Raw genomic sequence first — 16,312 nt, 5'->3', positions numbered from 1 at the left:
GGGGTCTCGCTCAGGCTGGTTTTGAACTCCTGACCTTGAGCAATCCGCCCGCCTCGGCCTCCCAAGAGCTAGGATTACAGGCGTGAGCCACAGCGCCCGGCCTATTTTATTTTTTGAGACAGAGTCTCACTGTGTTGCCCAGGCTAGAGTGAGTGCCGTGGCGTCAGCCTAGCTCACAGCAACCTCAAACTCCTGGACTCAAGCCATCCTCCTGCCTCAGTCTCCCGAGTAGCTGGGACTACAGGCATGCGTTACCATGCCCAGCTAATTTTTTCTATATATATTAGTTAGCCAATTAATTTCTTTCTATTTGTAGTAGAGACGGGGTCTCGCTTTTGCTCAGGCTGGTTTTGAACTCCTGACCTCGAGCAATCCGCCCGCCTCGGCCTCCCAGAGTGCTAGGATTACAGGCGTGAGCCACCACGCCCTGCTGGCATTCAATATTTATTGAGTAAGGACATTCCTCCTTCTAGCCTTGTCTCTAGCTGTGGGGCCCTAACATCTCGAATCCTCCCTTTCAACGTTAGAAAGATGAAATGATTGTTCTGCTTGATAATCTGTGTCGCGTCCTGCTCCGCCTTTCTCGACTGTTTTCTGCAGTGTTTACTGAGTCATAATGATTCAGTCATTCCACAAATATTTATTGAGCAGCTGCTAGCTGCCAGATACCTGGTAGAACATGTGCTAAATGTCCATCCTGCCCCTATTAGAGGTACTATTGCGGAACAATCATAAAAACCTCTAGATAGGTGGCATTTGGACTGAATTTTGAACCTTCTCCCCAGGCAAAGCCTTGGAGTGGCCTGGAGAAGAGGATAGGAGTTCTAAGGAATTTGTGTGTGCTTGTGCGCATGCGTGCCGTACACAGGACAAATGTGCGGAAAAAGACCTTTGTTTTGAAAGCTGTAAATATTCCTAGCAACAGAAATAGATGGTGGGAAATGAGGCTGGAAGAGCTTCCACTCTCAAGCAACTTGTAAATAGTAGCAAACCAATTGAACAAAACAAAAAAGGTGGCTCTACAGTACTGGAGAGAAGGGGTACAAGGGGTACCTATATCGTTGTGATAGCTATTGCATCCTTGACTGTAAAGGCTTAAAGGAGGCTGAATTTCAGCTAACCCTGCACAGCTCAGAATGAAGGTGAGAACGAGAATATTTGGTGGGTTCCTAGAGAAGATGGACAGAGAACAGAAAATATACCTTGAGGAGAAATGGCAATTATGGATGATGGTTAATGAGGAAGGTTTTTGAAATGGAAGCAAATATGTTTGGAATTAATGTGAGAGCACGTTCTTGGAGTTAGTGGTGAGTTTGTGAATGCAAGCCTCCTGAAAACTATAGTCAAGTAGTGCTATAGAACAAATAAGCATTGTTTTCAGTGCTTCGTATATAATAAGTATTTTACATATATCTCCCCATTTAATCCTCCAATAATCCAGGAGGTAGGTGTTTTTATTACCCTCCATTTTACAGGTAAGATAAAACACACGTAGAGGTTTAGAAACACCTGCCCCTGCCATCTGGAGGAGGCAAAGCTGAGACTTGCAGAGCAGCCAAGGGGCCAGGTGATTGCGGTATTACTTTTTGCTATTTTGGTTGTGAAGGCATTTTTTAAATTTCAGCATATTATGGGGGTTGTACAAATGTTTAGGTTACGTTTGTTGCCTTTCCTTCCTCCCTGGAGTCAGAGTTTCAACCGTGTCCATCCCCCAGATGGTGCACATCGCACTCATCCTCTCCTCCCCCCTCCCATCTGCCCGACGCCGATAAATGTTATTCCTATATGTGCACTTAGGTGTTGATCAGTGAAACCAATTTGCTGGTGAGTACATATGGTGCTTGTTTTTCCATTCTTGGGATAATTCACTTAGTAGAATGAGTTCCAGCTCTATCCAGGAAAATACAAGAGGTGCTATGTCACCACTGTTTCTTATAGCTGAATAGTACTCCACAATATACATATGCCACATTTTATTAATCCACTCATGTATTGATGGGCACTTGGGTTGTTTCCACATCTTTGCAATTGTGAATTGTGCTACTATAAACATTCAAGTGCGGTGTCTTTTTTTATAGACTGTCTTTTGTTCTTTTTGGTAGATGCTCAGTAATGGGATTGCTGGATCAAATGGTAGATCTACTTGTATCTCTTTAAGGTATCTCCATATTGCTTTCCACAGAGGTTGCACTAGTTTGCAGTCCCACCAACACTGTAGTGAAGGCATTTTAATTAAAAATAAAAACTGTAATGTATAAAGTTTTTTTCTTTGCTCTTTGCTTCTGTCATGTATGTATGTGTGTTTTCTCCTGAAGAACATAATCCAATCCTTGCTAATTACTTGTCATGTCAAACTGCATTTAATATTAGGTTTGTAGGCCACTTCTAAATTTTGTTTGCCAGAAGCGTTCTTATTCTCTCTCCTTTTGGTCAGAGAATTTTAAAATTGTTAACTTCATCAGCTCCTTTGCCTTAAAAGTATGTGTTAGGTTTTGTTCCGACATAATTGACTGGGCTTTTAAAAACTATGTAAACATTGATATTTTTCTTGTTTTATACCATTTAAAATATGAAATATGAATCATTTATGTCTTGTAATGTGTCCGGAGACTTATATGCTACGTTAAAATTATACATTGTATTGTGCCCAGTGCAGTGGCTTGAGCTTGTAGTCTCAACCACTGTGGAGGCTGAGGTCGGAGGATCACTTGAGGCCAGGAATTCCTGACCAGCTTGGGTGATAAAGTGAGAACCCCATCTCAAAAAAAAAAAAAAAGTAAGGCCAGATGCGGTGGCTCACACCTGTAATCCTAGTACTCTGACTCTGGGAGGCCGAGGCAGGAGGACTGCTTGAGCTCAGGAGTTCAAGACCAGCCTGAGCAAGAGTGAGACTCTGTCTCTACTATTAATAGAAATAATTATCCAAACAACTAAAAGTAGAAACATATATATGTTAGTCTAAATAAGATTCTTCTATACCATTATAGTCCTCAAAAGATTAAAAAAATTTGACTTCTAGTTCAAATACCGTCTCATACATGTAATGTGAATATAATATTGAAATTTCCACAGGGAATTCTACGCAATAATCTCTATGGATTAAAAAATTGAGGCCGGGCGCGGTGGCTCACGCCTGTAATCCTAGCACTCTGGGAGGCCGAGGCGGGCGGATTGCTCAAGGTCAGGAGTTCAAAACCAGCCTGAGCGAGACCCCGTCTCTACCATAAAAATAGAAAGAAATTAATTGGCCAACTAATATATATAGATATAAAAATCAGCCGGGCATGGTGGCTTGTGCCTGTAGTCCCAGCTACTCGGGAGGCTGAGGCAGGAGGATCGCTTGAGCCCAGGAGTTTGAGGTTGCTGTGAGCTAGGCTGACGCCACGGCACTCACTCTAGCCTAGGCAAGAAAGCGAGACTCTGTCTCAAAAAAAAAAAAAAAAAATTGAAGTCAAATTGGAAATGCTTTCTCTGAATTAAAAAAAAACAAATCACAATTAATAGAGAACATAGTTTTTGCCCTCTGCCCAAAAAGGTGGTTTAAAAAAAAACCTTTTCAAATGTATCAAACACGAGATGGAATCATTTAAAGATAAAGGAATCCGAATAGATGCTATATTTAACATTTTTGTCCTTCTTTGCTGACCTCAGGAGGAACGTCAGTTCAAATTCCTTAGTACAATACTATGGAAGTAGAGTCCTTTATATCCTTATTTTTTATTTATTTGTTTGAGACAGAATCTTGCTCTGTTGCCCAGGCTAGAGTGCCGTGGCATCAGCCTAGCTCACAGCAACCTCAAACTCCTGGGTTCAAGTGATCCTCCTGTCTCAGCCTCCAGAGTAGCTGGGACTACAAGTGCATAAGCACCATGCCCGGCTAGTTTTTCTGTTTTTAGTAGAGATGGAGTCTTGCTCTTGCTCAGGCTGGACTTGAACTCCTGACCTCAAGGGATTCCCCCCCCCGCCACCCCCCCCCACCTTGGCCGCCCCTCTAGAGTACTAGGATTACAGGCATGAGCCACTGTGCCCAGCCCAAAATATTTTCTTCTTACAGGGTTGACATAAAGATTAATACACACTCAAGTTAAACAGCATACTTTTACCATGAATCAGATGTTCAATGATTGCTAACTCGGTATCAGCTAATCTTTAACCAAACATGCTCAGTTGACTAGACCATCTTCTCTACAGACTCATTCACACTAAAAAAGAAAAATACAATCTGTCATAGACTAAATTCTTATTTAATAAAAGTCTTTTAAAAAAAAGGAGTTATAAATCTGAATGCTGTTGCTGTTTCTCATAATAAATTAAAATGCAGTATTTTGAGATGAAGGGTTCCAGGGATATTTCAAAGGAGACTTCTAATAAATAAAACAGGGGAATTCCTGACAGTAATAAAGCAAAGAGCAGAGCTTACACAAGAAATAAGTATATCCTTATAAAATGTTCCTGTCCACATTGCTTTAGTAATTAACAACCCCTTTATTTCCCAGTTTCTTTTCATTAGCTAGCAATTAATAACTAGGAATCTGCAGATACTGCTGTTAGAATTGGAATAGTCAATTTAAAAAACATTGGTCTACCCAGAGACTCAGGAGGCTTAGGTGGGCAAATTGCTTGAAGTCAGGAGTTTGAGATCACTCTGAGCAAGAGCAAGACCCCATCTCTACTAAAAAAAAAAAATAGAAAAATTATCCAGGTGTTGTGGCACTTGCCTGTATTCCCAGCTACTCGGGAGGCTGAGGCAGGAGATGACTTGAGCCCAGGAGTTTGAGGTTGCAGTGAACTATGATGATGCCTGGTCAACAGAGTAAGACTCTCTCTCAAAAAAGGGTACAGAGGCTTACTCTTTTTTTTTTTTGTTTGAGACAGAGTCTCACTGTGTTGTCTGGACTAGAGTGCCATGGTGTCAGCCTCGCTCACAGCAACCTCAAACTCCTGGGCTCAAGCGATCCTCCTGCCTCAGCCTCCCGAGTAGCTGGGACTACAGGCATGTGCCACCATGCCTGGCTAATCTTTTCTGTATCTTTTTAGTTGGCCAATTAATTTCTATATATCTAATTTTTTTGGTAGAGACGGGTCTCGCTCTTGCTCAGGCTGGTTTCCTACTCCTGACCTTGAGTGATCCACCCGCCTCAGCCTCCCAGAGTGTTAGGATTACAGGCATGAGCCACCGTGCCAGCCTTACTCTTATCTTGAAGCCTTATGTCATTACTCTAAGTAATGTCTTTGGGGAAGACATTAGCTTGAAATGACCTCAATCGGTAGTTTTGGATATATACACACATTCAAAAAGCATATTCTCAAACAGCTCATAAGTGATAATATGCTTTGAAAACAATGGCTCCAAAAGGCTCTACTGATGACCAAAACATTGACATTAGAGATGCATTAAGATGTTCTTATATAACATATGATTTTTAAGTATTTTATCTATATTCTTAAAGTTTCATATAGGTTTACAAAAATATGGTTTTGGAGGAATTTTCTTATTGGAAAAATGGGGGTGCAACCTCCCATTTGGCTATATTCGTTGATGATTACCTCCTCAAACAGGCCTTCCCTGAGCATCGACTTATGTATCGTTCAGTCACTCCCTATTAGTTCTTAGTATCAATTATCATGATATGAAACTATTTATTCACATGTTCATTCTCTTTGGAATGAGAATTTCATGAGGGCAGGGACTTTGGCTCGTCATATGAAACTATATGCAGTAATGAAGTCTGTAAGAGTGAGTGGAAAAAAGGTATGGAGGTGAAAGCAAAAGCAGCAAAAGCAGCTGGAGTGGAAAAGTGGAAACTGCTCCAGCAGTTTCTTTAGTTATCTAACTGTTATGGTTTTAAGGTGTCCCTCAAAGTTTGTATGTTGGAAACTCAATCCTTAATGCAACAGTGTTAAGAGGTAGGACCATTAAGAAGTGATTAGGAGCTGGGAGTGGTGGCTCACGCCTGTAACCCTAGCACTCTGGGAGGCCTAGGTGGGCGGATTGCTCAAGGTCAGAAGTTCGAAACCAGCCTGAGCAAGAGCGAGACCCCGTCTCTACTATAAATAGAAAGAAATTAATTGGCCAACTAATATATATAGAAAAAATTAGCTGGGCATGGTGGCCCATGCCTGTAGTCCCAGCTACTCGGGAGGCTGAGGCAGAAGGATTGCTTGAGCCCAGGAGTTTGAGGTTTCTGTGAGCTAGGCTGACCCACGGCATTCTAGCCTGGGCAACAGAGTTAGACTGTCTCAAAAAAAAAAAAAAAAAAAAAAAGAAGTGATTAGGTTCTGAATGCTCTGCCTTCCTGAATGGATTAAGGCTGATATCATGGGAGTGGGTTTGTTAACGCAGGAGTGGCATCCTTATAAAGGATGAGTTCTACCTCTTGCTCTCTTACCTGTGATGCCTTCCTGCCACGTTATGTCCTCAGCAGATGCAGCCCTGATCTTGGACTCTCCAGCCTCCAGAACTGTGAGCCAAATACGTTTCTTTTTTATAAGTTACCCAGTCTGTGGTATTCTCTTACAGCAAAGCAAAATGAACTAATACACTAATGAAGTCAGCTTTTTTAGATTGTTCTTCATGTAATGGGTATGTGTAAACGAAAAAATGTCTATATTTATGCTTATTTTACAAAAACACAAACAAAAAAACCTGAAATTAGAAGGAATCCAGTTTATTCAGATAATTCTTTAAGTTCCAAAATAATATTTACAAACAAACAGGTTTTTTGCTTACAATGTTTGTTCAATTTAAATCTGTTCTATTTTTTTTTTTTTTTCACAATCAGAACACACACTTGAGGGGGAAAATACTCCATTCTTACATATTGTGTCAAAGTGCAGGTTTTTAAATGTAACTGAATTATCATAGTAAGGTTTTTTCTTTTTTTCCCCCAAAGAAATTAAAACCCATGAAATAAAAATATAACAAATACAATGTCAACAGAATCTGAAAGTTGTTTAAAAAGATTGAGTCTTTAACAAATGGATGGCATATTTGACTGTTTCCCAATCAAGGTGTTTTGAAACCAAGTCTGAATATTAATGAAATATCACTTTCCTCAAAATTGGCTTTGTCCAGACTTTACCTCTTCTCATACAATATCGTGAACCTGAATCTGCCCCAGACCCCTTATGAGAAGTTCTCTATCTTCCTTCCCCACCCCCTCTTATTTTCAAAACTATCTCAAGATCACTCACTTCTGTGGCAGTTTCCTAGAACTCATACCTATCTCCTCTTAACCTGTATTACAGTAAACTATAAACAACAAAACAATACTTCAAATATGCCATCTATTTAACTTTTGGGTTTACCAATATTTTTAATAATAAACTTTGTACCATCTTTCTGTAACCAAAGATAATTGACTGAGGCAAACATAAATCAAATGGCTGTTATTCATTTTTTGAACACCAGTTAAAATTACTGTTTCATACCTGTTCAGGAGTTCTGATTAGACAATTTTCAAATAAAGCAAGTACATGGACAAAATGTAAATGTTATTTTAATATTGCTTTAATTGTATCATCTTTTCAAATTCCTTATTTCTTTCAGTTATAGTTGTTTGCTTGCCTTTCCCCCTTTACAGATCTGTATATTAAAGAAGAAGCCTAAGTATTCTGAGTTCCATACTATTTGGTGAATGTGATGAAAGAGGCTTATATTATCCTGGGGGTTCTCAATGTCTTTCTGAATTGAAAAATTAACAAATTATTTATAACTAAAGCAGAATTATACTTTCTTTGGAAGCCTGTGCTAGGCAACATAAAAAGATTGCAAAAACACTGAAGCTTTGCTATCTGTTTCAGCTAAAGCAAATCTCTTTTCAAATTTTAAGATCAACTAGCCACTTGAGAAACGTCTACCTAATTGTGAGGGCTTTTTCTGACTGGGGTCTTACAGAAAATAGGAATAGTTACTGATTAAGAAAGGTAATGTATAAGCAGAGATGTTGCTCAAGATAACAGTTACATACTACATTCTGCTGTCTTATGATAAGAGTTATTACTAAGAGATTTTTCACTTTTGCAGAGTGTTGAAAAAAAATCTACGACCAGAACATTAAAATACTTGTATTTGTGTCACATTAAATTACTGTAAGACTATAAACATTATTCTCTATTATTTGCTACAAAATCATTAAAAGAACCACTAAAATTGTGAAATATAAAAGAAATAATCTTGTAGAAATGGCTCATTGAAAAAGGCATTATTAAAAAGTGCTTCAAAATTCCAATATAATGAATTACACAACTGTTTTTAACATAAAAACAATCTCTAGGAAACACTGAAAGTATGCAAACTAATTTTTTTATTCAAAGTATTTTACAAGTAAAAATTATAAAATACTAAAATTAAAGGAACTCACCATGTTAGACACAGAATTGTAAATTATATGAATAAAGTGTTAAGAATTATAAAAGTTACTGGTGACCTATATAGAAACATTCCTACTTTGAGCTCAATCAAATGCATAATACTGTAAACAATGTATTGAAAAATATCAAAAACAAAAATCTGATTTGAAAGATTTTACCATCACTGCTTAACATTAATATGAAATGTTGTTTCCTTTGTAATTGAATGGAAATAATTTTGCTATTTAAGATGTTAGAAATTGATTTATTACCTTATGCGATACACTGTTGCATTTATACATTTTAAAAGGAGTATACGATTTATATTTTCTATCACATTTATACATATTTAAAACTTGTTAAATGTTAAAATAAAAAAATACGTAAAAAGTACTTGGAAAAACTTGTTACATCTCCTTTATTTCAGTAGACGGAAGACTATTTTCAACGTCCTGGCTGAAAGGGTTCTTGTTGCCATGGAGCTGGAAGACAAAAAACCACAAAGATTTATATGAATTAATGATATAGACTACTGATACATTATAGTATAGTGGAAAGAACCATCAAGTTAGAGCCAAGGAGATCAGAGTTCAATGTGCACATCTGCCCCTTAGTATCCATAGGAGCCTGAGAAAGTTATTTAAGGTTCTCTGAGAAGTTGTTTCCTCTCTGTAAAAGAACAGTATCTCTACATCTCTCTCAGTTATCCTGAGAAAATTAAATGTAATAAAGAACAAAATGTGCCTGTCTGGGCTCACTCAAGTACCTTCCTTTAGTTCCATTTTCTAGTGATGAACATAAGCATCATGAGCAAAACAGTGACATCTTTTTAAGGATTCAGTTCCTGTAAGTGTGAGAGGTGATTTCTGTGGATTATTTGCACTCATGAAAACTCAAAGATGTGCACAGGCTGGGTGCAGTGGCTCACACCTCTAATCTCAGCACTATGAGAGGCTGAGGCGGGAGGTCATCTGCGGCTGGCAGTTTGACTCTAGCCTGGGCAATAGTGACACCCTGTCTCACCCTGTCTCTACAAAAATCCCAAGAAAAATGAGCCTGGCGTGGTGGTTCACGCCGACAGTCCCAACTACTCGGAGGCTAAGGCAGGAGAATCGCTGGAGCCCAGGAGTTTCAGGTTGCAGTAAGCCACGATGAAGCCACCACACTCTAGCTTGGGCAACAGAAAGAGACTCTGTTTTTAAAAAACAAAACAAGAAAGATGTGCTTATGACATTGCAATTGCCTCAATTTTTTAAGAGAGTAAATTCTGATCACTATAATAAGCAAAACTGTTTCTTTTTCTTTTATGTTCATTTGACATTTAATTAAAGGGGTAACAATATTTTTGAGAGTCATAGCTGAACTTGATTCTGGATCTATCTTTTTTTTTTTTTTTAAGAGTCAAGAGTCTTGCTCTGTCACCCAGGCTGGAGTGCAGTGGCATGACTATAGCTCCCTGCAGCCTAATAGAGAAAAATTTTCAAGTTCCCGAGCAAACTACCAAGTTCTCCTACTAATACAGTTCAAATAACTCCTTTCACTTACACCAAGATATTTTTTTTTTCTGAGACAGAGTCTCACTTTGTTGCCTAGGCTAGAGTGAGTGCCGTGGCGTCAGCCTAGCTCACAGCAACCTCAAACTCCTGGGCTCAAGCGATCCTCCTGCCTCAGCCTCCCGAGTAGCTGGGACTACAGGCATGTGCCACTATGCCTGGCTAATTTTTTCTATATATATTAGTTGGCCAATTAATTTCTTTCTATTTATAGTAGAGACGGGGTCTCGCTCTTGCTCAGGTTGGTTTTGAACTCCTGAGCTCAAACGATCTGCCCGCCACGGCCTTCCAGAGAGCTAGGATTACAGGCATGAGCCTCCGAGCCTGGCCACACCAAGATATTTTATTAGAAAATTGAGAAAAAGAGAAAAGTTGCTTTATCTGATTCAAGTTTCTTTTCCTACCTTGGTCTTTTACTCTATATTTTCTTCCAATTATCAAAATAATGTATGCTTCGCCGGGCATGGTGGCAAACACCTGTAATCCTAGCACGGTGGGAGGCCCAGGCCAGAGGATTGCTTGAGCTCAGGAATTCAAGACCAGCCTAAGCCAAGAGTGAGACCCAATCTCTACTAAAAATAGAAAAAAATTAGCTGGGTGCAGTGGCTTGAGCCTGTGGTACCAGCTACTTGGGAAGAGTGAAGCTTGAGCCCAGGAGTTTGAGGCTGCTGTGAGTTCATGGCACTCTAGCCTGGGCAACAGAGTGAGACATTGTCTCAAAAAAAAAAAAAAAAGTATGCTTCATAGAAAATACAAAAAATACAGAAAAACATTCTCCACACACCCCAAATTTTACCACTTGGAGATAAACAAATGTTGGTGTATTTCATTTCAGTATGCCTATGCATTTTCCTTATTCACAAAGTTTTTATGATACAGTTTTTAAAACTGTCATGTCATTAAAAACTACTAACTTTTTCATGGCTCCATTATATTTCACTGTATGGATTAACTATAATTTACTTAATGATTCCCTACAGTTTGGTTTTAATAAAGGACATGTTAGTGATATTACCAGGTCTTTTTAATTTTTGACAACTAGATTTCCACCTGACAACACAATTCAACTCTGCTCGACCTGCAGACAATTCTACAAATCTGCATAGAAAAATGACTGCTCTCTGTGTATGTATATATATTTCACTTATTGTGAATTCCATTTACATAAATGTACAAAGTAAAAATTCAATGAACAAAACATTAAAACTTGTGAAACTCACTATAAATCCAAGAAAATTCTGGAAGTACAGCTGGATTAGGAAGATAAGGGTATGCAGCTTGTAATGGTTGATGAGAAGCATACTGTGAAAAAATCGGCTGCTGAAAACTGTAAGAAATAGGCATTTGAGATTGAAAATACCCATTCGCTGGCACAAAGCCATGTGCTTGTGGCTCACCAGCAAAGTAACTAAAACATTGAGAATACAGAAGATTAGAATGTGTGCTTTGGACAGTACTTGCAACTGCAGTCAACATCCCAGAAGAAGGTGGCTGTACTTCGTATGATGTTATCTCTTGGTACGTCTGGGTAATAGTGTTGCCATTGCTGCTGCTGTAATGATAAACACACCAAGCATAGTATGGATATGAAGTTCCAAATGAATTTTCTGAAGAATTATACACTGGGGTGCATGCAGACTGTGGAAGTTCATCCCGACAAGTGGCAGCATTCTGAGTTAGGACTTTTGAATTTTCATCATTTTGTTGTTCAGAAAAAGAGTACTCTGCCGTTTGATTCACATTAAGGGTTATGTGTCCAGATGCTTCAAAAGAAATAGTACTCGGATTCAATGTATCCTTCATGTATTTCTCCTCTGCCTCAGATTTTGCAGACTGTGTTTTACTTATTTCCAGAACAGGAATTCTTTTCTGGATAAATATGGGTTCTGGAGAAGTCATGCACGTGGAATTTTTAATAGATGAATTTAATACTTCATTATCTTGAAGTTCAAGGACTGTGTCATTCATTTCTAGATTGGTATGGATATCCTTCACAAAATGGAAAACAGGCTTTGAGAGCACTGATGTATTAGGCTCAAGAGAAGCATCAGCTCCTGGTTTTATGTCTAAAAGACAAGACTGCTGTGTGGAATCTGAAGAATTTTTAAGAAATTTCTGTGAAAATGTCTCATGGTCCTTCGAAAATGTGCCATCTGTACTTTTTTGGTCACAAATCACAAAAGCAGCGCAATCTTTCTTATCACTGTTTGTTTCAGCAGCACAAAAATTCTTATTTTTCTTCTTCATGCTATTTAAATTTCCCTGCTGTCCAGTGAAGTGTTGTGAAGTATCAGATGAAATATTTAAATCAATTTTGCTTTCTGCCTTTAATGAGCAAGAGTCTTTTAGGTTCTTTAAAGGTGAAAGTGATCCAGGTAATAATCTTTGCATTTCAATCTTTTCTGGTGATAGTACATGGTTTCTTTTCAGATTGCCAGAGGAAGTAGATTCCATTTTCTTTTCACTTTTGGGATGAGATTCTGTACTCCTATTAAGTGTAACACATATAAACAAGCAACTTTAAATACACAGTGTCACAAAATCTTAACATAAATATATATCTGAAATTTCTATTTAGGAGAAGAGTTCTTAAGACTCACATTTTCTCATTCTATTGGCAGTATACAAGTAACATTTTCCCAGTTTTATTGCCTTGGTTTGAATTTAGATGTTTTTTCTGAAGATGTTATCCTCCACATATTAAATGTATTTCCAATACTGTAAAATAAACTATTTTGTCCTTCAGACATTTCCTGATAGAGGTTTTTTAAAGTAGGAAACTATCACTACTGAATTGTACAGTATAGCTTCTAATTTTATATACCTCCAACCCATTGAGAATCTTCATTACTAATTGTAACTGATAAAACTACCAGCTGTTTCCCACCTCAAAAGGTCTCTTCTCTCTGTGTTATAACACACTAAGATGTTTTTTGTCTATTCATCCCTAAGAGTAGGAAAAGCAGACCTCCAAAATTTCCTGCCAATTTAATATTCTTGGCAATCTTACCTAAATTTGGACAGTCTAAAGCAGGCTGAAAGAAGCGTTCCTATGGGAATATTTAGAGCTGAACAGTTAATAAAGATTCCCAAGGTAATTCTCACTGTAGCCTTGGACTCCTGGGCTCATGGGATCCTACTGCTCAGCCTCCTGAGTAAGCTGGGACTACAGGTGCACGCTATCATGTCCAGCTAATATTTTAAAATTTATTCTTATTTTTCTAGAGATGGGGGATCTCACTGGAAGTAATATTTCTCCATAGGCAAGACATATTCATCTTTGGCCTCGAATTTCTATCTCCCATGTAGGAATAAAAAGGCCCATATTTTATGGAATCCAGCCTCTTCAAAAGGCATTTTAATAATGATCTATTAATACATGGTCATCCAGTTCCATATCATACTTTGAGATCCCATAAAGTATTAATTTTGATTTTATTGCATTTCCAACGTTTCAGTGGTGTCTTGAACCTGAGACTGGCAGCTGCCTCAATGGTCTGTCCCTTTATGTCATCCTTTTAGGGAATATTTATTTTTATGAAGACAGCACCCTACATTACCTTATACTAGAATTCATTTTTCTCCAGTGAGTCAGTTTATTGTTTGAGAAGCAAATAATGTCTATACTTAGTTAACAAAGCTAAGATGATTATAAAACTGTTTTTATATTATCTAATTAAGCCTATTCATTTTTATGTCACTACACAACTATTCAGTCATATATGTCAGAAAAAGGATTCTAGAAATGAAGTAAATGTTATATTTAAAGAAGCAAAATCAAGTAAGACAGAAATGAGGTTGCATATTTCTTTTTATATTACTCATTATCCTTCACAAAAAAAAAAAACAAAAAACAAAACCCACGCTAGTCACAAATTCAAAATCCTACAGAGTTGAATGACACAAGAAATGGTCAAGTCTAGTGGTGTCAATTCATATCAAAATGAGAAAAATATAATGTGAGTTTTTCATAAAGATAATTTATTCACATTAAAGTAGTCTTTGAAATCATTTTCTTCCTATTTTACGATATTAAAACATCCTGTTATGAAATAGTAGTCTATTTAATATGTGCTTCTATGACACACACGCTATTTAATGTTCTCACTTTTAAAGTTTGCAATTCATATCCCTTTAACAAATTCTGAAATTTACTGGTATGTGAAATCCATAAGTTTAATAGTAACTCATGTAATCACCTGTCCTATTCCTTTATGCTTTGTAGTAAACCAGTTGCTAAGCCCCATCAATTCTTCAAGTTATGTCTATCAAATATGAACTTTCATTTCTTATTCTTTGAAATAATCACCCTCTTCTAAAGCCTTGGCTAACTTACTTCTTCTAATTATACTGACTCTCCTTATCCTTTACTGACTCACTGAAAAAAACACATTTCACATGACATTATAGCCTTTAATATTTACAGAACAAAGTTCAAACTCCTTAGACCTAACTTAAGACATTGTATAATGTGAAACAAATTTCTCTCTCCTTAACTTGCTCTTGCCCCACAAACGTATGATCCACTAGATTTAAATAAATGTTTTATTCTAATTCTTTAATATTTGCCCAATTTTGTTTAGTTTTTCTTCAGATAGGGCTGATGGCAACTCCTACCTTTGACGCTTGAATGTTGTCTTTTCTCTGATTTTGGGGATCTCTTTCATGTTCACCTATGTTTAAAACATACAAAGAAAATCTACATTGGTGATGACAAAATATAATCCATTCATTATTTCAATATTAGATATATGCAAGTGCTTGCTCTGTAATCACCTAAAATCACCAAAAATTCAACTTATGCATAATCACTCTGATGGATTTCCAGTATTTCACGTGTATTTGGAATAACTTTTTTTATTTTTAAAGAAATCTGCAACGTTCTTCTTAACCCCACATCCTAAAATTAATCTTTGAAGTCCTTTTATGACTGCTCCCCTCTTTTATGCCTTTAGTAAACCAGGTGCTAAGCCCCACTGATTAAGTAGTCTGTCAAATATGGAATTTTCCTTTCTTATTCTGCAAAACAGCACCCTTTTCTAAGCCATGATTGACTTACTACTTCTGTACTTCTACAGAAAAAGTATATGATTTAACTACTTACATACTCCTATACTCAGAATGTCATCATTCCTTAAATCATTGAAAAACCACATTTCACATAACATTACACTTCAGTATGTACAGAATGAAATTCAAACTCGTTAGGCCTATATTTAAGACATCTTATAATTTGAAATGATCTTCCTTACTAAGCCGAATTGTTCCAGACTTTTTAATTTAAAAATTTTAAATTTTTATTTATTTATTTTTTTGAGACAGAGTCTCGCTTTGTTACCCAGGCTAGAGTGAGTGCCGTGGTGTCAGCCTAGCTCACAGTAAGCTCAAACTCCTGGGCTCAAGCAATCCTCCTGCCTCAGCCTCCTGAGTACGTGGGACTATAGGCATGCACCACCATGCCCTGCTAATTTTTTCTATATATATTAGTTGGCCAATTAATTTCTATTTATAGTAGAGACAGGGTCTCGCTCTTGCTCAGGCTGGTTTCGAACTTCTGACCTTGAGGAATCTGCCCACCTTGGCCTCCCAGAGAGCTAGGATTACAGGCATGAGCCACTGCGCCCAGCCTTTTTTATTTTTTTAAATATTTTTTCCTTTTTGCTCCACTCTCATGACTTATAGACTTACTCTTTTAATTTTTTTTTTTTTTTTTTTTGAGACAGAGTCTCACTTTGTTGCCAGGCTAGAGTGAGTGCCGTGGCGTCAGCCTAGCTCACAGCAACCTCAAACTCCTGGGCTCAAGTGATCCTCCTGCCTCAGCCTCCCTAGTAGCTGGGACTACAGGCATGCACCACCATGCCCGGCTAATTTTTTCTATGTATATTAGTTGGCCAGTTAATTTCTTTTTTATTTATAGTAGAGACGAGGTCTTGCTCAGGCTGGTTTTGAACTCCTGACCTTGAGCCATCCGCCCGCCTCGGCCTACCAGAGTGCTAGGATTACAGGTGTGAGCCACCACACCCGGCCTACTCTTTTAATTTTAAAAAATTGTCTTGTTTCTTTTCCCTAGTCCTTGACTCAGGACCAGACTTAATTTTATTATTATACCAAAAAATACAAAACACTTCATGAATTCATATATCATCCTTGCACAGGTGCTATGCTAATCTTGTTTTGTTCAATTTTAGTGTATGTGCTGCTGAAGTGAGCACCAGACTTAATTTTAAAGTAATTTCTCAAATGATGTCAATAAGCATTGTCTTTGCTAACATTATTTTCCACAACTTAAATTCTCTCTTCATTTTTACCTTAATCTGATAGTGCTTTTTTCCTTTAAGGCAAAGCTTTGGTCTGCACTTTTTTTTTTTTTTTTTTGCTTTTCTCATAAATACCTACAAAACTTTTTT

The 16,312-nt window shown here is 37.6% G+C and overlaps 1 protein-coding gene and 1 non-coding gene across 3 annotated transcripts in view; both read right to left on the bottom strand.

Moving 5' to 3' along the window:
- Positions 1-8,472: 8,472 nt before the first annotated feature.
- Positions 8,473-16,312, bottom strand: part of TEX15 (testis expressed 15, meiosis and synapsis associated) — a 59,823-nt gene continuing 51,983 nt past the window's right edge. For both annotated transcript variants that reach the window (XM_012784126.3, XM_012784124.2), the window contains exons 8-10: positions 14,523-14,578; positions 11,126-12,393; positions 8,473-8,834 (exon numbers count right to left, since the gene is read on the bottom strand). In XM_012784126.3, coding sequence (XP_012639580.2) covers positions 8,797-8,834; positions 11,126-12,393; positions 14,523-14,578 — 1,362 coding nt within the window. In that variant the 3' untranslated portion in view covers positions 8,473-8,796. The remainder of the gene's footprint in view (positions 8,835-11,125; positions 12,394-14,522; positions 14,579-16,312) is intronic.
- LOC142864291 (U6 spliceosomal RNA) lies at positions 16,016-16,117 on the bottom strand. The gene has a single exon (XR_012914816.1). It is a non-coding gene; the product is annotated as a U6 spliceosomal RNA (small nuclear RNA).

This window comes from Microcebus murinus, chromosome 24 (assembly GCF_040939455.1).
Source record: "Microcebus murinus isolate Inina chromosome 24, M.murinus_Inina_mat1.0, whole genome shotgun sequence".
NCBI lineage: Eukaryota > Metazoa > Chordata > Mammalia > Primates > Cheirogaleidae > Microcebus > Microcebus murinus.
This window is presented reverse-complemented; position numbering and strand designations above follow the sequence as displayed.